The sequence below is a fragment of the Leuresthes tenuis genome, unplaced genomic scaffold (genome assembly GCF_036924035.1).
Source record: "Leuresthes tenuis unplaced genomic scaffold, fLeuTen1.0.hap1 SCAF_10, whole genome shotgun sequence".
In the NCBI taxonomy this organism is placed as follows: domain Eukaryota; kingdom Metazoa; phylum Chordata; class Actinopteri; order Atheriniformes; family Atherinopsidae; genus Leuresthes; species Leuresthes tenuis.
The window spans coordinates 12024252-12049170 of NW_027325364.1; the positions used below are offsets into that span (position 1 = coordinate 12024252).

At 41.8% G+C, this 24919-nt stretch overlaps 2 protein-coding genes and 3 non-coding genes across 6 annotated transcripts; all 5 read right to left on the reverse strand.

The window, feature by feature from the left end:
- Positions 1-2723: 2723 nt before the first annotated feature.
- On the reverse strand, positions 2724-4708 carry nppcl (natriuretic peptide C-like). The gene is made up of 3 exons (XM_072393262.1): positions 4445-4708; positions 3638-3814; positions 2724-3458 (listed from the first exon to the last, which is right to left on the reverse strand). Exons 2-3 carry the CDS (start codon positions 3734-3736, stop codon positions 3162-3164), a joined length of 396 nt encoding a protein of 131 aa, XP_072249363.1. The 5' UTR covers positions 3737-3814; positions 4445-4708; the 3' UTR covers positions 2724-3161.
- A 1445-nt stretch (positions 4709-6153) lies between these two features.
- ncapd2 (non-SMC condensin I complex, subunit D2) lies at positions 6154-24896 on the reverse strand. Of its 2 annotated transcripts, none has more exons than XM_072394029.1 (32): positions 24750-24896; positions 24210-24329; positions 24048-24123; positions 23910-23968; positions 23625-23800; positions 22979-23124; positions 22360-22487; positions 22114-22237; positions 21833-21980; positions 20726-20923; positions 20486-20620; positions 20314-20401; positions 19092-19299; positions 18834-18952; positions 17937-18137; positions 17655-17829; positions 17257-17341; positions 16927-17063; positions 16110-16242; positions 15281-15356; positions 14995-15201; positions 14685-14845; positions 13138-13249; positions 12893-13016; positions 12553-12708; positions 8995-9172; positions 8826-8920; positions 8600-8680; positions 7858-8041; positions 7601-7769; positions 7390-7509; positions 6154-6399 (listed from the first exon to the last, which is right to left on the reverse strand). In XM_072394029.1, the coding sequence occupies exons 2-32, from the start codon at positions 24325-24327 to the stop codon at positions 6317-6319; spliced, it is 4200 nt and encodes a 1399-aa protein (XP_072250130.1). In that variant the 5' UTR covers positions 24328-24329; positions 24750-24896; the 3' UTR covers positions 6154-6316. The 2 variants fall into 2 exon arrangements, with proteins under 2 accessions (XP_072250130.1, XP_072250129.1); XM_072394028.1 differs by having other exon boundaries at positions 14986-15201.
- On the reverse strand, positions 19937-20230 carry LOC140317470 (small nucleolar RNA U85). The gene has a single exon (XR_011917768.1). It is a non-coding gene; the product is annotated as a small nucleolar RNA U85 (small nucleolar RNA).
- LOC140317467 (small nucleolar RNA U85) lies at positions 21014-21328 on the reverse strand. The gene has a single exon (XR_011917766.1). It is a non-coding gene; the product is annotated as a small nucleolar RNA U85 (small nucleolar RNA).
- LOC140317471 (small nucleolar RNA U85) lies at positions 23217-23550 on the reverse strand. The gene has a single exon (XR_011917769.1). It is a non-coding gene; the product is annotated as a small nucleolar RNA U85 (small nucleolar RNA).
- Positions 24897-24919: the final 23 nt, after the last annotated feature.

The following is a 24919-nucleotide window of genomic DNA, read 5'->3' on the forward strand; positions in this document are numbered from 1 at the left end:
AAATACTGTTCCCTTCCCTTATTTTCTGTAATAATACTTCACTGTTTCGGTATCAACCATCAGCCATAATATTATATTAATATTGGTTTCAGACCAGAATTTCACAACTGGTGCATCCACAATTGACAAAATACCATCCTCAGACAGCAGTCAGGCTTTAAAATGATGCAAAAAATGCAGGTGTGCAAGTCAAGCAGCAAACAATACAAACATACACAAGCTGTTTGGAAAGCAAGAGGGCTTCAAATTAGAGGTAAATGGATTCAACTTTCCAAGATCTTTCAAGTTCTCAAAAAAAAGTGGGAAGAATCATATAAAAATCCATAAACCATTGTAGCACTTCTTCTAAAATCCCATTAAAACGTGCTGGGATATTCGACCAGAGTCCTGCAAATCTGTTTTAATGGAGTGAAGAGACTAAACCGGAGGTTTGGACCCATAAATTGGAAGTATGAAGGGTGTCAAACAAACAGGGCATATATGGCCAAACATCACCATCCTAACAGGCTGTTTTAGGACTGTGCTTTGACGCAGTGGTTTGCAAAAGTATGGACACCCCCGGTCAAAGTTTCTGTAACTGAAAATAACTGATACAGTTCCCCGAGGCATTAAGATAAATAGATTTCTCTCCTATTTTAAGCCGATTTCTATTTCATTTATATCTTTTTACAAATCAAGTCAAATCAAAGTTTATTTCTGTTTCTAAACCACCTCAAATGATAAAAGTAAAGTGCAAGTTATGCTTATATAAATGTAGTTTTTAAAGAAATACTATACAATATAAATAGGACATGAAACAGACAATTAATCAAATAAAATCAAAATCAATTTTGATTTTCATCTAATAAAACCAGAGAAAAGTAACAAACTACGTTAAATTCCACATTAAAAAGCCCAGGTACCCTGTTCAACCGGGACTAAAAGTCAAAGAAAAGACAGATTTTTGGCTGTGTTTTAAGATGAAGGGTCTGGTCTTACTTATGTGAAAATAAGGCTGTTCCACAGATTAAGGACCATCATCGAAAAGACTGCACCTCTGTTTTTGATCATGGATCCATAAATGCCCAAGGGCAGCCGGCTCATAGGTCTCAGCGCTGCAGTTGGAGTGTGACGCTGTACACTTTGAAACAAGCTGAAAACCATAACAGTTTTTTTTCCTGGATCCTGAAATAGACGGGAAGCTGGCGTAATGAGGCCAGTACAGGTGAGATATGATTGTGACGTTAATTTCCTGTCAGACGTCGGGCTGCTGCCTTTTGTACTGTCTGCAGAAGACAAAGTTGAGACTAATCAAGACCAACATACAAAGAATTACAATCACTGCAAAGTTTAAGAACAACAGAACAATGTTCTTCTGTGGAAAAATCTTTTATCTTACGTCATTATCTATGCATTTTTTTATTCATTAATCTATCTATTCATTTGTCTATCCAAAGATGGTAAATGTTAATCAGTGGCTGTGAGTACAATGACGAAACCTTAAGGTTGTAAACTTTGAGGTGGTCCACTGTGGACTTTGAGGTGTGTTTAAGATAATCATTTTGTTGCAGAAACCATCCCTTTGAATCTATTAATCATTCTACCTGTGAAATGTTCCCTGTACTACTGGTAAGGCCAAACCATAATTATGCTGAACAATTGAGGTTATTAACGGGACATTCTGCTGCCTACATTTTTATACTTATGCATCTTAAGTTTAAAAACTTCTATTTAAACTTTCTTACAATATGCACCAGGCTCGTTTAATCTGCCATGGATGAGAGGCATACAGTCCATCACAAGAGTGTTTAATGTTCAACTTTATGCTTTCTGACAATCGGCTCATCTTTTACTAATCAAAATTTCACAGAAACAGCAATCTTGCCTGAATTTACGGACATGCAGTTGTGAATCTCACGTCAGGAATCTTCAACCCGGAATCTGAGTGTCGTTGAAAATCTTTGGAATAGTTTAAAGACAGCAGATGCAGCACAGACACCAAAGACCGTTGAAGAAAAGTTGAAAAAACAGTGAGAAAAGACCCTTACTGCCAAAGTTTTCAACTTCTTTTTTTAAAAAAAGAAAAAAAAAAGCAAAATAAAAAGCTTCAGATGTTAAGATATTCACCAATTTTGTGTTGGTAGCAAGTGTTCATAGCACCAGGAGGATATACTTTCACTTCTCATAGTCCAGGTTGATCAGTCTGTGGTTGCCAGGTGTTCTGAATAGATCATTTAGACATGGTTTGAACACTGTATCGTTGTTTGTCTCATGCTTCCTATATTGACCTGGAGCCTTTTTAATAATATTGTGAGTTCTTTCTGTAGTTTGCTGAACATAAAGCGTATTTAGTCTCAGTTTAGAACATTCCCTTAAACCTGTTAACTGCATTGAAGTATGTTTTCTTACTAGGAAGTGGAACACAATCAATATAATCCCACCTAAGCAATGTGAACACATTTGTACAGCTTTTAAAGACTTTGTTTTCCCTGGAAACTTTGCCAGATGCCAGAGTAGAAAGAGTTTTGGACGTAGCAGCAGGTCCATGCTCCAGCATGACGGGGAAGGACTTCACTCCCTCCAACAGCCACAAGAATATGGAATAAATCATCAAGATAAAAACGTTTTGTCATGAGGATGCAAAGCTCTATTTTGAAGGAGAAATTGAGATGACAGGCGTCAATAGGAAGTGAACCATGTGGGAGCAAGAATTGAACTTCTATGAGCAAGAACCAGAACGCCACAAATGTCAAATCCATTTATTCATGCAAATCAAAAGGTGAACATAAAAATAAGCCGCAGGTTTTATAGGTGCCATCATCTTTGGATATCCACGTCCATCACGGATGCTTTTAAGAACACAAAATGTCAAAACATCTCTACATTTACTGCACGCAGACAAAGAAAGGAGCACAGAATCCAACAATCCAGGATGGTAATGTGATGGAAACATATCTAACGTGTTCTAATATTCAGTTTTTATTCTAACACAAGGAATAAAGTGTGAAGCATCTGATCTACACTCAATGAAACCACATTAGCAACACTGCAGGTTTACACCACACTACACATCGTCTACACGTTCACATACTTCTCTGCAGGTGAAAGCTTTTGCTTGCTTTTTATTTTTTCCCCTCTAAGAAAGATGTCACCAGTCTTTGCTTTCCGCCACGTCTCTCCCACTAACAGCCCAGTCCGCTCATGGACCCGATCCGATCCAGTTTCAAGCCAAAGCATCCCCGGTTCCAGCCCCTCCGTGACCGGTCCGGTTCTGCTCGCTTCTGATTGGCCAGGGCCCCCTTCAGCAGCCGGAGCCAGGGGGTCTCGGGCTGCGTCTGGACGTCAGCCCACTTGGGGTTCTCGGCCACCTTGACCCCAGAAGAAACGGTGGACTGCTCCTCCGGCTGGCTGTTCAACAGGTTCTCCAGATCGTCCAGAGTCAGAAGGTCATTATAGCGCTCCAGAAACTGCTCCATAAACTACACAGTGAAGGAAGAAAAGATGAAATTTAATTGTCAGGGTGTGTACAAGGCAGAATAATTCAATCAGGAATGCATTTCATCATCATTCTTTTCAGCTCAGCCTCCCCTCGTGGAGTATTCATCCACTCTGAATTCCCCTCAATCCACTTCTCCTGTCAGCCCCTCTCGCTCTGTACCTGCACAGCATCGGGAGAAGGATGCAGAGCACGCGCCTCTGTGATCTCTAAGGGAGTCAGGAGGAGCAGAGTAGCACAAAGCAGCACAGGACACAGCATGGCAGCAGAGACGAAGAGCAGCAGTAACCGGAGCAGGAAAACTGGAAACTCTCTGGCTGCAGAGATTGAAGCTTTATGCTGAAAAAAATAAAGTGACTTCAGCTATTTTCAAAGGAATACAAAAGCAATTTCAAATAAATTTATCTTGATGACATTAATAATGATGGATTGTCCTCGAGTCAGCTCTTTGGGATATAAATAATAAATTCTATTTTAGAGAAAAATGCTGGTGAGCTTAATGCTCTATATATATAACGGCTTCTAGCTGAAACTAATTGACAGCCCCCGTCAGTGGTTAAGCTTTTAAATCTCTGTTATTGCAGCTAAACAAAAGCGTAGAAGGGAGAAAAAAAAAAGAAACTAGGTGAATTTATCTTCTCAAGAATAAAACTGTGTTGCATCAAGTCTCATAAGGATGAGTTAAGTGGTAAAATGGTTGTCTTTTTTTAATAACAAAACTAAACAAATAGATAAATAAATTAAGCTTATATTATGTCTTATTGGTGATTCATTTAAAAACTGCCAGATTATTTTTCTTTTACTTTAAAAATGAGAACAGAAAAAAGTAATCAATTGCAACTATGTCAGCTCATTTTAGCAATGACTTATCACTGTAATTTATCTTAATTCACTACATCTTATCAAGATTTAATCTTTAAAATAGAGACCCGCTGTTTAAAAAAAGAAAAAGAAAAAAAAAGAACTCACCTGTTTTTTCCTCGAGAGCTCTGAGTGTCTTCTGCCCTCACAGACTCTTCTCCATCTCCCACCTTCTGTCTCTCAGCTTCCTCTTACTTGTTGGCACCTGCTGGGAGCATCAGTTTCTCACTCAGCTGGCTCCTCCTCCTCCTCGCGGTCGCTCTGTGATGGAATTGGAAGGGTGATTCTTTCTCTTGCGTCTGTCCCTTGGCAGAGGCTGGATGCTGGGGCATCAGCTGGGATGCTGCAGAGGTTTTGTAGAGCCAGAGACGCCACCCTCCCCCACCACCACCACCACCACTTCCACATCATCTTCCTCCTCCTCGTCCCCTTTTCTTTAGAGTGATGTCATTGCTTCAGAAAGACAGACTCTCACTGCCAAGGTGACTGTGTGTGGTGAGCACTCCGGAAACCAAACTGAAGCCAGCGTGCTGCACAAGCCAAGGTCAGAGGGCAACGGTCAGCGAGTGCTGCGTCAAAGCAACCTGCAAATGACCAGTTGAGCCGTTGGAAAAAGAAATCACGTGTTTCAGTCACGACTTAACCTGAATTATACATTTCCCATGTGACAACAATGCTCCTCAAGCATCTAAGCCTCCCTCTCTCCCTTTGTCTCAGTGGTCTTTCCCAGCGTGGAGCGACCTCCCCTCTCTGCTGGGTAAGTTACAGTCTGTCAGTGCCATCTGCTCCCTGTGCCCCCCGCCGCCAAATTACAACATTAGCAGGAGCTGCATGATCCAACACACTGACCTTAAAGTTCGGCAGCCTCTGATTATTTCAAGGAAATAAACCCCTGCCACAAACGATAGATTCTGGGCGTGCAATCAGCGATTCGGTTCACGTAGGTTTCATATCGAGCACGAACAAACTGAACTAATCTTTGTACAGCGCTGACAAAAGTTATGAAGTGCAAATGAACTTAACGTTGCACTCTCAGCACCCACTGAATACATTTAAACTGCAATTGTCCTCAGACAAATACAGTTAGCCTGCTGCTGGCAAGTGTCTTTATATAACGTATCAATCACACATACAGAACATGCACCCCTCTCATCTTTTTGGAGAGGACGTGTGGGAGAGGGCGTAGGAGAAAGGGAGAGATTAGTGAGGAGGGGATGGGGGGGGTTAAACTACCGTGCATGTGATGTCAGCGCAGCGCTGGAGGAAAAGTAGGCAGAAGAGAGTAGGAGGAGGAGGAGGAGAATGAAAGGGAGAAAAACACCAGGCAGAGAATGGAGGGAGATCTACAAAAGAGATTGATTACAGGAGAACAGAAATGGCCAGCTAGGCAACGGCATGTGTGTCAGACAGAATAAATGGGTGAGAAAAAAAAAAGAAGAGGAAGAAAAGACTGAATAAACAACATGCAGCTTCACTCTTTACTGAGGAACACAGTGAAAGTGTTTCTCCTGAGAAAGCTTGAAAAGAATATGACAGAAAATGCAAGGAAAGAAAGTTGAGTTGAAGTGGGGCAGTAATACTGTCTGGGCAAGCTGTGGCCGAGCTTTAAACGCTGCTGTCCAAACACGATACAAGCAGGCATTCAACGCCGCTGGTAATGACGGCATAAATTTACTCGACTTAAACCAGCAGACACAAGCCTTCACACACATGTCAGGGGGTTCCTTCAGTGTGCAGATAGATCACGATAAAGCAGAGAAATACAGACAAGAACTTCTCATTAAAACCAGAGACAGGTTTATTAAAAGCTGTTGGGATTCTGTGTCAGAAGATGACAGACTACTTAAGGTTTGGTGCCAAGCATCAAAACTGCTAAAACATTATATACAAAAAGATAAAAAAATGCAACATTTCTAAATAGATAAAGTTTTTTTTTTTTAAAAAAGGGACAGAAAAAGGACAAAACAAGAAAGACGGAAATCAGTTTCTGAGGCGAGCTCGTCTGGATGTGCGTGCGATGGGTGTCGTCACTTTAGGGGTCTCACTCTCTGCCATCACAGCATCTGATGAAATAAAGAGCAAATAAATAAAACGTGGTACAGTAGGACAGGTCCTGATCATGTCTGGGACCAGCCTCTCATTCTAAGCAAGGAAACAGGAGGTTTGTAAGAGTTCATATTTCATGAATGTATCGTCTCCTCTTCAGACCGCTGGGGGTGGGGGGGCCTTTAAATCCACCGTTGCATCAGCAACCTCTGCAAAATGTCTCAGCTAATGCTGGTTCTTGGTCTAACAAATGGCAAAGCTGTGTCAGTTGGTGTAACTCCAAGGAACTATAAAAAATAATCTAATTCAACACTAATCTATTGAGTCAGTGTTCAGTGAAAAATGCCAGTTTCCTGACAAAAGACTCGCTCTTTCGGGCTAAAAGTTTAATCATTTTAAAACATTTAAGCGTAAACTGCAATCTAATCAAAAGCATCAAAGACATTTTACCCTCTACAGAAACTAGTGAAAAAGCCCCGTTCTCCCCATCTCATCTAATGCTATGACCACATTAAATTCGTTTATGTGGGATTTAGATTTGATTTTTCAGTCAAGGTGTTCGAGGCATCTGCAGATCTCAGATTAGTGCTGCTACTCTGAACTGCTCACTTTTTGAGAGCGAGTCTAAGAGTGAGGCCCACTCCACCGGCTCCATCCCAAGTGTCTCTACAAAATAAACTCGATACAGAGCACCAACTGTAAAAGTAGACAAACTTAAGCACAAAAGCTCGGTTAATTGGGTGACAAACTAATTCAGATAAAAAATAAACTGGTTGTGCAACTTGAAACAAATTATTATTATTTTTTTAAAAACAGATCCTTTATCATCCAACTTCTCCATCTCAGGTCGTAGTGAACAGATGTGTTTGGTTTTGGTTTTTTACTTTATAATCATCATTTTTCATGAGTATTTACCAGTCAATCAAGTTGAAAAATTCAAATTACGATGGTCAGACAACTCCATGTTGAAAAATGAACTGCTGAATAAACAAAGAGGCTGGACTCACCTTCCTCCTCCTCCTCCTCCTCATCACTGCTGAAGGTGATCACAGGTTTCTTGGACTTGCGAGATTTCTGAGGAGTCACGAAGTCGTCACCGTGGCTGGAAACCGAGGACTTCGTTTGACCTGAAAAAAGACAGAAAACTGTTTGACACGAAACAAAGGAAAAGAAGAAGTTGTTTCAACGAACTTCAAAGTCAAAGCTGTGAGTTCTGACCTCTCTTTGTCTTCTGACGTCCTCTGGTGGGCAGAGGCGTACGCATGACACTCTTCTCTTTAGACCCTCCTTCCTTTTGGTTCTCTTCATCCATCTCAGGACTTTCTACGTTCTCGAGGCCCCGAGTGTGAACCGCAGTCAGCCGCTTTTCAAACTCTTCGACCTGAGCCTGATAAACAAATGGATCGTTACTAAATGCAAATAATGAAAAAATGAGCTATACTGGTCCATCTACTTTAATGGGGAGTTTACTTCACCTTAAACTGTGGTTTAGCGCCGCGGCGGAGCTTGGCAGTGATGGACAGCAGAGGCTGGTAGACTCCGGGTTCAGTCAACTTGTCACTGTAGCATTCCCAGCATTCCTGCAGCCTCTTAAAACCACGCTCACACATGGACAGCAGAGACAGGGACATGGCCAAGTCACACCACTGACGCTCGGTCCTGAGGAGAGCACAGAATGAAAGCCTGAGTGATTAGGAAGTAAACCTGATTAGCAACAACAACAAAATGCACAGACATTCCAGACCCTAAACAAAGCAGCTCATTACTCATGAACATGGCATCGCTCTGATGTTTGGACCAAATCTCATTTGCGAGGAACCTTTTATGCCTCAATTCACTTTGCCATCGTATAATATAAAATGTCCTTCCTTTGAGCTCCGTGTATGGATGGAGTATGAGTCAGAGGCTGAAGCCTGGCCAGGCCTGCCATCGCATGTACTCTGCCGAACCGTACAGGAACACGGTTGCCATGACAAAAAGAGTAAATAAAAAGATGCCAGTGATGGGTGAACCGAACTGTGAACTCGTTTTAATTGTGAAATTTTCTTCCCGGTGAAAACACCCACTAATTACCCACACATCCACCCGCAGATCTCACACAAAGAAACGCGCAGGACAGACTCAGAAATGAGCAGCAGAACGGTTTCAGTGAAAACAACAGAAGATGCAGGTTAGAGGTGGGAGGATGAGAATGAGAATGAGGGAAGATGTACTCACTTGGCAGTCCTGAAGCGCTGACACAATTTCTCCACCAGAGACTCAGTCTGCCTTTCTTTAGTGATGTAGGAAAACAGCTGTCTGAAAACACAGACACAACTTCTAAACAAAGCTGTTCATTTCCCCCTCAAAAGCCTCTTAAATGACTGTTTCAAAATTGTGGACATAAACTCTGTGGACAAAGACATCCAATAGAAGAAAGATCCTGGACTGCTGTGAAACTCACTTCATGATGGTGTTGAAGTCCTCTGAGCTCATGCCTCTCTCTGGATCAGACAGGCGGCTGATGATGTCAGGGAGCAGGTTGTAGATGGCGTTGTCCTAACGGGTAACGCAAATAAGTTAAACATCTGTCAGTTTATTCAGTCTCCATCACAGCCCCTGGATGCATGTACCTTTGTGGCCAGCTCATTGAAGAAGTTCAGGGCCAGGCTGGTAATGTGCGGCTCCGGGTCAATCAGCAGCACGGCCACTTCGCTCACTTGACCTTTGACCTTGAGCACATCCTTAAGCACCAGCTGAGTAAGAACTGTCACAGCAGTCTGCCTCACTGAAGGAACCTCGTCACTCAGTCTGGAGGAAGAAGAAGAGGACAAAAAAAATAAATCAAATTACCGGTCGGCTTGTTAAGTCTCAGCCTCTTTGGTAATGACTCGGAGTCCTCAGCCACAGCAGCTGCTCTGTGAGGTAAAAAGTGCTTTAATCTAAATAAAAACATAAAAATGAGAGAACGAACATGTGGATATGTAACAGACAAATCTATTTGAAGTGTGTTGGTTTAGATTATCTGCATGCTAACAACGGCTGTGCCTTGGGCTAAATGTTCAGTTTTAACTTAATGCCACAAATATGCACTTTAAATGAAATGATTAAATTATTTAAAGACAGTTGTAATCCAATTAAAACCCCTCTAGGTTTTCCCTCTGTTTCTGCTCTATGAAGCGCATCTGTGTAAATAACAAATGCAACAACCACAGCCCATCCTTGTTAGAAAATGTGAAGCTGCATCACACACGTTAACGTTTAAATGAGAAGATTTAAAACTATAAAACACATTGAATACAGATGGGAAAATTTCACTGTGCAAATAACAAAAAACACGAACACAATTCCCCAATCTTCTCTCTGAAAATGTACAGCTAAGTAGTGAAATAAAAGGTTTTAAGATGACATGTTGAATTTTACAAACAAAATGATAAGATAATCTTTTGTAAGATTTTTAGTTTACAGAAGGGCTGCAAAGAGAGCCGACGGTGTAAGAGCACGTGTCCGAGCTCGTGTACGCACTCACGACGCTGTTCTTCCTTTGGTCATTTCCTTTAGGCAGATGCTTTTTAAAAAAAAAAAAAAAAAAAAGTTGCTACGTTGGCAGCAATGAGAAGAATTTGTAAGAAACTGCAGAGGTGGTGGTGGTGGTGGTGTCGGGGCTTCGCTGCATGAGAGTAGCAGGAGGAAAAACACAGGCAACACAAGTGGTGTTGCATTATAAACAGTATTGTTGGATCATCGCATCTCATTTGACTAACTATACAGCTATCACTTAAAGTGAGGTTGGTGCTGCAGGAGATGATGCTTTTGAAGCTATTTTATCTAAAAGCAAAGTGCTACACAAAGTCAAATTTGACTTGGTAATGGCACAAAGAAATAAAACTATTCCATCTGTAATATGGGTGATAAATCATGAGAGTCACACAATGTACAACAACTTGAACAATTTTAGTTCATTTACATGACATGGACTCATCCCTTGTCTCAGTTTTAGGATTAAAATGCAAAAAGGGGATTTGCATATTCCTGTGGTCCAGAATCAGATCAGGCTTTTAAACTCTGCACTGCATAAAAATGCCATGTTTTTAAAAATGACCTTCACTTGGGCTGATTGCCAATGCATTCATGTAAATTTAATGCAAAGGCAGAAAGAGCTGAAAGCAAATGTTTTCTGAATTTCATGCCAGCTCATTCAGTGGATGCTGATCTACTTTGCTGGTTGAAATAAAACTGAGCCTCTGGTGAAGCTACAGTCAAAACCAGGGGATCAGGAGAGCCAGTAGGACCAAGTAGAATAATATAAGTGTCCTTCATGTGCGATTAGTGAGGTGTGATAAAACGTTTGCAACTCGATACTTCTACCTTCAGATGACTTGTATAAAATGTGAACCAGCACCAGCAACACTACAGGTAATTAGCAGAGAAGTGTGAAACTCAGCGTCTCCGGTTAATTAATTTAGGCACATATGCTTTTGTGTGTTGGACGCAGCCTTGTTTACCACCTTCTCCACAATTTTTTGGGTAAACAAATCAAACGCTGGGTAATGAGGCCGTCGCCTTTCTTGTACTTGAGGGTAATTTGGCGTCTTACAGTGGCAGGCTGTGGTCAAGGATTCCCACTATATGCAGAGATTCAAAGTATTAAGCATCTGCATTCAGATCTATTTGCATAGAACATCACGTAATTTACTGATGTGTCTAACTTTTTTGAAAGATAAATATCAACAAAATGATATACTTTAAGAAATAGAAGTACGAGTACATATTTGTTACTTAAATCCCTGTTAAAATGTAATGACAAACATCTACAGTATTCCATAATATTCTAAAATGGATGAAACTGATGGCCTATATGAAAACTATATAAGTCAAAGGCACGACTAGACAGGAATAAAAGGAAAAAAAAAAAAAGGCACATCACCTATACTTTTACGTCACTTTGGCTTAAAATAATTGAAACCAAACAGCTGCCACAGCCTCAGCTGAATGCATTAGGACGGGACAGACTGTGGTAGAGCAACGTGAGACCGATTTAGAATTACCCAAAACCACAGAACAAAAGAAACTCATTTACCATTTCTCATTTTAACCAGAGAGCAGGACTCCTGGCAGAGGATCACACATTTGAACATGCTACTTCCACATGCCAGTGCAGGAGCTTACAACAGCAATGAACAGGGTAATTAATTCTTAATGCGCTTATCAGGAGGCACCAGGGCAGCAGCCACGAGAACAGAGGAGGTGGTGGTGTGTGGGAGACAATTAGGGAACACTATGAAATGCTTATCAGGTAGAAAACACTGCGAGCGCAGTAGGGTCTTTTAAAAGGAACTAATGTTTCGCATATGGAAAACACCTCAGTGTGAGCATTATCTTCCATTATAATTACAACTGCACTTCAAATGGAGCAAACTTGTTGGCCACAGGAAAAAAGTGCAGAAGTAGCACGAAGACCGTTAAGAGCTTTTAAAATGAAAGCGCACCTACAGCATAAGCCTTTGTAAAACCTCTGACTTTAGCCCCTCAACCAAACTGTATAATTATGAAATACTAGTCACTGGGTCTACTCACAATCTAAAACACACTAGTAATTAGGCTGTTCGTTGTTTCTCGGCACCCTTGCCCGATGTGGTCGGAGTCTCCACCCAAGTTCAAACGTGGTGATTTTCTTTTTTTTTTTAAAGCCATTAAGCGATGTTAAGTTCCCGTGGCAACCACAGACATCAGAATATGAAGCACATTATCAAAGTTTTGCCAACATGGATCATCTCAAAGTTTGCTTCCCACCATTAAAAAGTCAGGATGGATGGAGTAAACTTTTCCCATCATGTGGCTCAGTGGAGCATCGTGACAGCAGCAACACTCAACTGGCTGAGAGGAACAACACGCTGAGACATGGTGGGATTTGGATGAAGACAGCTCGATTTTACAAGCGTTTGGGGGGGTGGGGGGGTGGGAGGGCGTTTGCTGCAATGAAACATAATTTACAATACACCCACTCAGCTGAGCCATCGCTTCATACAAGCGATGTCTCCTTACAATCTTGCATGGAAAAACAAAACCAATCTACGAATATGATAATGTGCAGCCAGAGAGTTAATTGGTGTATGTACGAGACGAGGGAGTGAGCTGCCACTGAGATAAGTTTCCTATTCATAGGCTGGTCTAACAGAAGTGGACATTACCTTGCATAGAGATTCTGTGTCCAGGGCTCCAAAATATTTGGGAAACGGACTGTGAGGTCTCCCAGGGCTATAATGGCATTGGCCCTTACGACCGGAAGAGAAGAGCGTTCCAGCACCGTAAACATGAGGCGGATGTTTTCTTCACACACCGATGGGCTGATAGAAGGGATAAAGAAATTACAGCATTAATGCTTTATACTGTTTGACTCGTCAAATGTCAGATGTTAGTAATAACCTGCCATAATAATTTCTGAAAACCAAACTTTACAATTCCAAATTCTATGTACTTGTGTTTCAATAAGTACGACGCTGTAGGAAAATGGTTTAATCGCATGTTTACCTTATCATCATGTACTGAGAGAGTGCCAGACACGCAGCAGTGGTGAGCTGGGGGTGGGAATAGCGTCCTGGGGAGCTGCAGACTCTCACCAGTAAAGGCAGGAAAGCACTCAGCAGGTTTCCCTCTAAACAGATTGAGATAAGCTGGTTATTTATATGATTTACGAAGAAGATCAATTGTATCATGAAGGGTTTATAACACAGCTTGATGTGGCCCCGAAACAAATGACATGAGCTTTTATTTACCAGCCAGTAATTCTGTTTCGCAGATTTTTCTGATGAGTTCAGCTTCTGTATCTTCAGCAGAGGCACCAATCAACCCGAGCTCCTCCTCCATAGCACTTTCATTGGCTGCTTGCTGCAAGACAAACAAATCACCCATAAAACCGTCAAAATACACCATGAACGCCTATTAGATGAGTGGGGTGCTCTTTATTTAAAAAGGCACAATCTGATGGAATTTGCCTCATATTCAGGTAAAAACAGCACGAGATGCATTTAGTTCCGGTAAAACAAATGACAACAGGGAACCCCCCGCCTGGTTGAGTAGACTCAACATGTTTTAGAGAGACATGTTTTATGGCTTTCCATCCTCATCTTTCCTATCAAACTGCCATCAAATAGGAAAGCCTAAAAGTATTGATTCCTGGTGGTGGCCTCCCCAGACTGAAAACTGGTGTCTGTGAGGGCAGCCGGTGCTTAAATTGGCTTTAAGAAGCCATTTCTGACCACAAGCTCATCAGTTCCTTTCCCTGACTGGCAAGAAAAGGAAAAGGAAAAAGTAATGTTGGCTGAAAGATTGAGTGATCAGTTCGTTGCCCCCCCACTGCTTCTCTGCAGCTGCCCACCGCTCAGGTTAATAGTTTGTTCATCACTTACAGAAACGTTAAATGCCAATGTCAGATTTGTGTAAAAAGCATATTCATGTGGCTCAAGGATTCTTTTCAATCACTATCCCCTGGTGCTGTTCACCAGGAAACAGCAAAGCTGGAGGTCAAACCTAGATGCTTTGTTACAGGTCAAACTCTGGCACTGCCTGTCTCAGGATCGAGAGAGAAACACATGAAAAAGATAAATAAAATAAATGAGTGCAAAGAATTTTCCAATCGCAATTAAGGAAACATTTATCTTTCCCTCCCCTGTTGGGCTGAACAATTATAAACCATCACTCATCAACTGTGTCGCTAAAATCTCATCATAAAGCCGTCCTGCTGAGACGTGCTCTGATTGTCAGAATACATCACTGCACAGCAGGTTGTTTGGGCTTCAGCTTAGACTCTCAAGTAAAATCAAAGTATCTGTAGAAGTACTTTTATTTGATTTAGGCTTTCCAACTTTTGTCGAGCTGAGCATTCCAACTAGTTTTGTGCAAACATCTGATCAGACTCCAGAACCATAACATGAAATCAATCAACAATTCGATTTAATCAACTAATGAGGTGCCAATTCCCAGAGCCCAAAAATGTTTTTTTTGCTTCTACAAACGTCACACAGTTAATGAAAACTGATGTGGAACCATCATATGTTTGCACTGTTTTCTCGCTGAATCCATAAAACACTTCATTCAACTCATACAAATACAGAAGAAGAAGAACTATTCATTTCAACTTTATACTAAATTGTATTTCTTAAGTTACAGTCTAATTGCATGTAAGACACTGTCAAGAGACATAACACAAAACATGGTAGTGAGCAGGTTCTGCAAAGATATAATAAATAACTTTCGTTATTTCACCAGCTAAGCCTGAGCATATCGCATCGTATAGTCTAACAGCTGCACAGCAGCTCGTTACCTTAGCTTTACTGGCGGGTCCTTTCTCCTTCTCCTCCCTCTCCTCAGTCTCGCCTCTCCTCCTCCGCAGCTCAGCACTCACACTGCGCTCAAGGTGAGACACCTGCCAGAAAGCCACGCATCCACACAGAGCCAACAGCTGCGCCAGACACGCACAGTTCACTGCAGGAGAGAAAGACAAATGGACACGTGTGATTACGAGTTAGCTGAGGGACAAGTCTTACATAGTCAGTGCGGACGTCAGAACACGCCAGTGATAAGTCACCAAGACTTTTGCACAAAAAAAAGACATTAGGACTCACCTTGTTCACCCTGCTCACTGCACTCCTGAGATCCATCTTGCGTTTGGCCAACATCTCTGTTGACTTCGCCGCCTTCTGCAATCTGATCAAGCAAGAGGCGAGCGCTTCGCTGGAGCAGCCGGGAGCACAGCTGGTCCGGGGATTCAGCCAGGAAGTAGATGAGACGGACGGCCTGCTCCATAAAGCTCTGCCAGTAAGGGTCTTCCATCACCGCTCCTAAAGTAAATACAGTCAGAGGATGGGACCAGAAAAAGTAGATGTTTTCCAATCAAAGAGCACATTCGTCTGTCATTACCTTCAGCGATGGCCTGTGTGAGGCAGGTGAATAGCTGATGGTCCTGAGGCAGCCTGAATGGAGCTCCTTTTGATTGCTGGAAGAAAAGCATTAGAACATTCAGTGTGTTTACAAGTACGTTTAAAGTTCGACTTGGCCATTTAATTGGCTTACCGTCCTCATCTCAGAATAAAAGCACAGGAGGGAAATTGAGTTATTGACTGAAGTATGTCTGACACTGCCGCCCCAGGTGGCGACAGGCGCTTTGAGCTTGTTAATATTGAGCCTCTTCCCATTAACCTATTACATCATAGTGCAAAACAACTGACTGATAATCTCACTTGTAGAAAATCAACACCATGTTAAATGATGTTTTGGATAGCTTTACAGGGCTGTATCTTTATTAGATGCTGTTTTCTATGCAGTTTTACAAAAAGATGCACATTATCCCACATTTCTCCTTCTTTGGAAGAGTGCATCAGCATTTGTAAGCATGCGCAAAGCGTGTAAACCACTTAGAATCCAGTTAAGCGTATACATGCAAACATTTTGCAACCCCAGAGCAATAGTCTGATTTTTGGTCAGTCTAACATGTTTATGTGCATTTTAAAAGCCAGTTTTGTTTTGAGCCTGACACAGTAAATTGTTTTGTTTCTATTATAATTCAAACTGTGTAGGACAGGTTTGCAATAAGCTTTCTCTTTTACAACAGATGAGTTGAAGAGGACTAGGAGTCCCCAAGTATTCCAAAAAAAAAAAACTAAAGTTCAGTCTTTACTGGAATAAAATGGACTTTCTAACACTGGCCTACAGAGTCTACTAAAGAGGCAAACTATGGTTCACATCTTACCCTGACGTGGTCTGTGATGCTGCAGATAGTGATAACTGTGTCTCTTGCTAGAAGGAAGTCTTCAGTCACTTTTTCTCCCAGAGCCACAGAACAAAGAGTATCCAGATTACTGAGCACCACTTCTCTCTCCGCCCTGTTACAGATACGTACAAAAGAGCATTGTTAAAGCATACATTTTAGAATCCAGTATGATCACATCTTTAAACAAAGTCACACTGCCCTAAATCACCCCTGTGCTGGCCTCGCCAGAGCTAGGCTGGTGCCCAGATAATGCATGTAGGAGGATGGGTTAGGAGAAGCACAGAAGGTTTAATAGGTTATGAATGCTGCCGATGCTGGATGAGGAGAAGCAGCAGTGTGGGTGGACTGCAGATACTCTGTTTTTTCCTCACACTCGATCGCTCTTCCCTAAAGCAGCAACATTCTTTGAGGTAGACTGAACACATATATATTTACAAAATGCACTGGCAAGGAGCCAGATATACAGTCGTGACTTTGATTACAATGAAGAGGAGCTGAGCCCAGGCTTGTGTTCTGACTAATGAGGAATTGCTGTATGTCAAGTAGCTGAGCCAGGACCAAAATATAGTGCCATTGCACAGGCAGGAATAGCACCTAAAACAGTTCAAGGCAAATTATCATGGAATACAATGATACAGCATGTATGCTCAAGATGGGGGGTGAAGATGTCCATGTTGTCTTTTGTCTCATTATCAGCACATTTTACTAAAACAACCAGCCAGGCAGGTAAAGTGAGACGGTAATTCTTCATCATGGTATGATAAATTTGTCTAAAACGCAGAGTTTTGTCTCTTACCGTGCAGCCATGCCCAGAAGTAACACTGCAGCCCGCTTGTGCATGGCAGGAGTTTCTCGTTTACCGGTAAACTTCTCCCACAACATCTGAATTACGCTGGACTGGAGAATGCTGCCACTGCCAAAAAACTCCTGCACCTACAGACACGTGTTTGCATTGATTACAAGGACCCATTTGCTTTGGTACAAGAAAAAAAAACAAAAAAAACTCGGAAACAAACACACAATCCCCTCAATGAACATTTAATCAATTTATAGACATATTTTAACATTACACATGGATGAGTCATTTTAATATACTCTAATATGAGTCATATTAACAGTTACTCACAATTTCCTCGAGACACTGGATAGTTCCCAGAGATGCATCCACCATCAGCTCAGAGAGGTTGTCGACAAGAGTCTGGGCTTTGATCCTGATAAAAGATCAGACGAACACAATTCTATTTAGTCCATGTTTTCCTGAGGTGTACAAAAATAAATAAATGATATATGTTAAGCAAGCAGTTTTATATTGTTTTTGCATCTGATGAATGTTATGAGCCCAAAATAGGAACGTTAGCCAGCAAGCATTCACAGAAAATGTATTAAATGTGACTAATCTGAATGCTGACCCTCAACATGAGATCAAATACAAGCATAATTGAGCAATTGATAACATTAGTCTCTTAACACAAATGGATACGAACAGAATGTGTTTTATAAGCCCGATATATTCTCTTTACATACCTAACGGTGTCTCCTTGAGGGTTCAGATACAGGCGCCGGTAGGCCTGAACCACAGCATCTTTAATGGCAGCGTCAGTTGACCAGACCAGAGGCAACATCTTCCTCACTCCACTGACAGAGTTAGCAACACTGAACTCACACACAGTCACACAGAACTGCACTGCCTCCTGGACCACTAAAAACAAACAAAAAAACCCACATTTATCTCGTATAATATACAACGTTCACCTCATTAGCGCCTAAAGCTATAAACTGAAACGTAAAATAAGCTGAGCCGTGTACCCGAGGTTGTTTTCCAGTAGAGCATCATGTTGATGACAGATATTGCTCTCTCCACCTGTAAGGCGAAGGTTTCTGTATCCTTCAGGTATTGCACCAACATCTCCTGCTTCTTCAGTTCACCGTCATCCCCCTCTTCAGCTCCCTCTTTCTGTGGGGCTAGTGGCAAGTTCTGGCTGAGCTCCGAGGCATCTTCACCAGAGCCTGAAGTTAATACCAGGGACAGAGGATTTACTATACACAGTTGATGTGATTTGGCATTTATAAAAGGAAAAAACAAAAAAGACCCACATAGAAAAACAATTTTCTATCGCTGCTTGATTACAGCAGCTCCTGAAGCTGCTGCTCAATAATTAGGTGACCTTTATGCTTTTAATGTGTGAACAGGCAGCATTTAGATGAAAAGAAAAACCAAATAATTAGCCAATTATTACTAAATTTCCTTTGTGATGGCCAGTCTCTAAGGGACAGTGTACACATCTGCTGACAACCATGTTAAGTAGTGGGAAGGTTTTTGATTTAATCAAGAATAATTATCAGCACTTAAAGTAGATGGACATTCATGATAAAAAGGGAAGAAAGTTCCACATATACACATTCAGATTTGAGTCCAACTGCTTGTTTATCTAATCAAATTACAGCTACTTCTTGGAAAGGACTGAAGAGGTTTCAGTTCAGTTCAGTAAAGCATTCATGATGGTTTGCATCATAATACAACACACAGTGTTACTGATGTTCTAACAGAGACCAATGATTTGAGAAGTCTTTTAGTGTTGTAAAACACTTTAAAAAGTTCAATCAAATTCTATCAATTAAACGGAAACACAAAGACCTGAACCTTAAACGTGTTCAATCATCTCTTCATAGACGTGTATTAAGTGAACAGCACAAAGCTTTTACCTTTGAAAATCAAAGCCAGGGTGTCCATTACATTCTTGGTAGTGACAGTGGACAGACGGGCAAACATCTCAGATTCTGGGAAGCAGCTGTGAGCTCTTATACAAAGCTGAACAGCATTCCTGCACAGGGGGAAATAACAGATTTCATGTCAAATTCTTGCCTAATTAACACTGTAGGAGAGGCAAAGAAGAAAAATCCTTGAGGCAGTGACACTACCGATCAACTTTGAGCTGCGCCTCCGCTGGTGACAGCCATCACCTGTATTTGTTGACGCGCAGGTACTGAGCTATCTTCACCGCAGTTGCTCTGTCGTCCTCTGCAGCCTTTTCTTCCTCCACACCCCTGTCATCCTCTTCCTCCCGCGGTTCTTTCTCTTCTTCACTCGTGGGCTCCAGCGCTGTGCTGACAGTTACAAGGAGCTCTGGCTCCATGGCATCCCACAGCTCTGACGCTTCTATCACTGCGACTGCAGGAAGGGAGAGGGGATAAAAATCGAATTCAGTGACAGCTACTCGTGTATAAGCTACAAAGAATATGTGGAACAATGCAATGGAAAATTAAAATAGCAGCAGGTTGAGAATAGTCAGTCTCAGAATGGGGAAAGTGTTGCTTGACTACCACTTTTTTCTTAATTTTCTCCAGAGTGACATTTCCCCCATCCTAATATACACAAAGTCGTGTTCTTTCTGGTTCCAATAATGAACTAAATGAAGACATATCTAGCCGTGCGGTTGGCCTGCAGGACTAATGAACACTCTTCTTTCCCATATTTAAGAGTGATTAAAAAAGGTTCGTCAGTTTGTGGAAAAAAATAATGATTTACTGATGCTACATTTGAAATGCCATAATTTATGTCCCTAACAACAATATAGAACTTTCTGACTGCTTTCTCTATTTTATGTGAATAATTCAAATATTCAACATCTACTCTTTAATTGGACTAAATGCACTTCCAAATTCATACATTAAGGTTGTAGAAATTTAAAACAAGGGAAATATATGCAAACGTTTGATAACTGTACAAAATGGATGAAAGCTTTAATGTTACAAATGCACGAGTCGACACACCTGCCGTGCACGGTTTGAGTGGGTGTTTTTACTTTGGCCCTCAGATTACCAAAGACACAGCTCAAAGCTCACCGAACAGAAACGAGAGAAAAGTAAACTTCTTGCCTTTTTCAAATACACACGCACACACACTGTCAGCTCCCTCCCCTGTGATTACTCCTCTATGACTTTAAAAGGGGTAATTTGGGTCGAGCCGAGTCACTGTCGGCAGGCCCTTACAGCAGAGCAGGAATCCTCCCCTGCACTGCCAAGATTACCTGCCAGTCAAGGCAAGAAGAACATGACTCTCATTCAGTGAGCTCGCATTCGCCTTGGTCTCATCACTGGGCAAAACAGGAACTCAACACGAATTAAATCATTCTGCAGTGCACCATTTTAAAGACATTTCTGAACAATCACAGAGGCTGTTTACCAGGTGCTTCCCCCTCCAGTTTCTCTTTCATTTCTCTCAGTTTAGCCGTCTCTTTCTCCAAAGGCTTCTTCAGATCGGCGCTGCTCAGCTGAAAGACATCGGAACAAAGCCCAATGAAGAAACCTAAGAAATGCATGACATTTAGAGACCGAATCAATTTTCTTTGAGTTACCTTGCAGCTATATGGATTATGTGCAATGAAGGCCGCCAACAGCTGGATGGCACTCTTCACTGCATTTATAGATTTATCCATCAGGCGTCCCACAGCAAGTTCCATCACCTCGCTGTACCGACACAGAGGCAGCGCCTGAATTCAGAAGAAAACGCCTTTAATACCAAGAGGGACTTCATCGTTTTGATTAAACGAAATAAAAAGTAAAAAAAAATACACAAAGCATCAAGGAAAGCATACTTTGCTGTTGACGATGCGCGTGTAGACCTGAAGCACACGCGCCCTGACGTGCGAGTGTGTGTCATGCAGATGTTCCTGCAGTATGTCAAAGAAGCGGTCGCGGTCAGCTTTGCCAGAGTCATCTAGCCCATCACCACACAGGACACGCACAAGGATCTCCCCCAGCACCTCACAGACTGCAACACGCATCGTGTGGCTCTGAAAAAACATTTACATTCAAGCAGGTGTTTAAGTCAGCGCAGTTTCTACGACTGCATTGGAAAATATACGGAAATCGTTACAGATTACAGCCCTCAGATTACCAAAGACAACACTCATGGCTCACAGAATAGCAAAGAGAGATGGGTAAGCTTCTTGCTTTCTGCACACACACGCATACATCATGCAAACACACAACAATCGCACACTGTCAGCATCACCCCAAGCAATTACTCCTCTGTGACTGTAGAGGAATAATTTGGGCAGAGCCAAGTCACTGTCGGCAGGCCCTTACAGCAGAGCAGGAATCCTCCTCTGCACTGCCAAGATTACCTGCCAGTCAAGGCAAGAAGAACCCAACTCTCATTCAGTGAGCTCGTATTCGCCTTGGTCTCATCACTGGGCAAAATATGCATGAAATAAAGAAAATAGATAAATACACAGAAACTAAACAAAAAAAAAAACTGCCAAGCTGTATACGCTGTATGTGTATTACAAGATGCGCTTCAACAATTCTAACATAACATAAAAATAACATAATTTCCGGCAGTTGCCTTTTCCAGTCCTTCTATTTTTATTTTAATTTTTTCTACACCGCACAGACCTCCGCAAATGTCTTCTCTGTTGCCTGCGCCTCAACATTTGCAATATAAGCATTTGTTGTTCAATATTGATGAGCTCCAACTGCAAATACAGCTGCTCCACCTCGGTTGCCATTGTTTACTGCCGTTAGACAAAGCAAGGATTCGGCTAGAACCCCTACAACCACACAAACACACAGCTACACCCCCTTAGCGGCATGGCGGTGAATTGCAGAGCAATGTGTTCCCTCGACGCAGAACGTTCCGGACGACTATAAATCTAGCGTAAAGGGACCTTTAAAGCCAACATATTTCCCTTTCAACATACCTCTCCTTCCAGATGTGTGATGAGGACACTGATGTTGGGAATCATTAATTCAGGTACCAGAGAACCAAGTTCTGAAAGGAAGGTGGCAAAGGCTTTAACACCTGACCCCTCTCTGGCGAGCTCTTCACTAGACTTCTGACCAATTTCCCTGGGAGATAGGAAAGAATCATTAACTTTTAACCAGAAATGCATTTGCTTTCAATGTCTAGATTTCCACAAACTCATTTAATAGGGTAAGTCAAGTGTCAACAGCTTAATAAATGAATAAATCATGTACCAACCTTATGACTTCTCCTATGATTGCTCTGACTCCATATTCTGTGCTCCACACAGACACAGCCTGGGCAAATACCGATGACAACTGCTCAAAGTGTTGCAACAACTGGATCACTTTAACACCGGCACCTATAACATTTTAAGAGTAGACATTGAAACGGTAAAAAGCAACTATAGATGCCAAAGATGAGTGGCTCTTATGTTGGATAATAAAATCTGTTCACAAGGCTGTATGTGATGAGGACGCTAACCTAGGAGGTGATTGTACTTTTTGATCAACAGCCCCAGTAAGTGAATTATACAATCTCTGGTGGGTTTGCTCTTGACATGACTGATGGTTGGGTTCTCCAGCAGCTTGTAGCAGCAGCAGGTCACACAGCTAAGAGGAAATAAAACGCATACAGTTTCACGTTTGTTCGTGTTATAGTATGGGCAAAAAGCAAGCTGAAGCCAAGATTAAATGGCATAAGATACTGAATTAAACAGAACTGCTTTGTGTGTAAATGGTCTATTGTATGTGTTATATATATATATATTCTATCAAAACACGAGTTATAAAAGATTCTAGTGCTGACCTTACAACTAAAGACAGACTAAATATGAACTAGAACACAAATATCTCCTAAAAAAAAAAAAAAGAAAAAAGAAAGACAATTTTGGACTACAAGGAAATTTCCAATGAATTAGGGAGTGAAACACATTTCCAGGATCATCTAACCTTATTAAATTTCCTGTGACATCACTAATGAACAAGCAAAGTCACCATTAAGCTACAGTGTTAGCAGTGCTGGGAAATCACACCATGTAACCTAGTTAAGATAGTTCTAATGATGTGGGACTTCACCCACAGCTCCTCAGACAGCAGAGTACCTGATAAACTCCTCCTCCACCAAAGAGAGGCTCCAGAGGGAGCGGATATCCAGCTGCAGGAGCTGGACAAGAGACTGCAGCACCCTCTCTCTCTCCGAGTCCCACTGCAGCAGTCCTTCAGCACCAGATTTGCTTTTTTTCCCACCCTGTCCAAAACAAGAGAAAGGTGATCCATTTAGCAAGTTAACCTTCAAAGATATTTAACTTTAAAAGAAAAATCAAATGAATGGGGGGAAAATGTCCTCAGATTACCAAAGTCAGTTAATCATAACTCCCAAACCACCTTTACAGAGACTATGGCTTCTTGTCGGCTGATACATATTGGACATTCATACAAGACACACAAAGACTAAAACACACACACAGATTGTTTGACATATTCTACTTTACCCATCCTATTTCTCTCAGGCAGGCAGGTTGTAGAAAGAGACAATTTTGCTATGGGTGGGCCCTTACAGCAGTGTAATAAAACTCAGCCACACTACCAAGACTACCCACCTATCAGCTGGCTGAAGACCACAGTCTCTTGGTCTGACTGGATCATAAATTTTGCCATGGACTCATCACTGGACATTCCCAGTGGTTCGATGTAGAAGCAACAATTGAACGGCTATAGTCAAAGTAAAAAGCTCATTGATAACCATACCTTCCCTGGTGTCGTGACAATACACTGTCTGTAGGAGACGCTTTCAAGGCTCTCTGAGAGTTTGCAGAGCAAGAAGACACTCATTTTAACAGCATTAAGTTTCTCTTTGCGCTCTGCTGCTGAGAGGGAGGTGGAGACCAGAAGTGCCGGTAGGGAAACAGCCAGGCCACTAACCACTGGAAGAGAAAGAAAACTCATGATCATAACTCATATCAGAATCGAAGCCCCGAGTTTACAAAGGTTCTCGATTTAAATATAAAAACATATGTTCAAGTTGAGTCTAACCTTGGACAAGTAATTCCATAGTATCCTCTTTCACCGCAAGATCCACTGAGTTGAAGTGCCTTAAAAAGAAAAGACACGGGTTTTGTAAAAATGATTAATTACAGTAAAAACTACAAGCGTCACACGATCAACACCTACTGTAACACGCTGTAGCCTGTGTCGAAATGCTCCAATATACACAAAGGTCCCTGGCTTCTGAAAGCTGCCTTGAATCCTGATGTGAAAGAGAGAGTCCAGTCACAACCGTGTGTTAACAAAGAGGAGCTCCACAATCCATACAAGCTTACTACTTAAACTTACTATTGAGCTGGGATGGAAGCAGTTTTGGGGAGACCACATCCTGAACGACGTACTGGTTGATCCCACCAGTCTTCACCAGATCCCCCACGCACACAGGCACAAAAAAGTCCCACGACATCCCTAAGCCATGGTAAAGAATGAGAACATTAGTGCATATGCAACCTTATATAACCTAGTAAGTCAGTTTGCTCTGCTAAATATGCAAGGTCTCCGTTACATATACGGGGCATTGTTGTAGTAGCCTACTATGGGAGTTACACCGTGTTTTCGTTTGCTCTAAATAAAACTGGGGTTCTAAAAATTTGAAGAAATTTGAACCTGCAACATCACTCCCGTCTTTAAAAGTAGCATAGAAACTCGACGGGGTCTCTATATAACTGTACGATAACGTTGCTGTGACTCAAAACAAACAGCTAACGCTATTAAACTTAGCAGGCTAACTATCGAAGCTAACCAAACAAACGTCAGCCGTTTAGCGGAAACAGTTGGAGAAAGACTAAACCATCGACAATTTTAACAACGTTAAAACATAAATGTTACCTGCAATAACAGCTGTGCCGCTTGCCACGATTCAAATCTTTGTATAAAAGAAGACCCCCTACTTTCGTCTTCTTCCGTGCACGAAACGGTTTGAGTCCTCTGCTTTTCAAATTTGTCTGGACATCGCGCCAAAGTAACGTAGCAGTGACGTCACATGCGCCCCTTTGGCT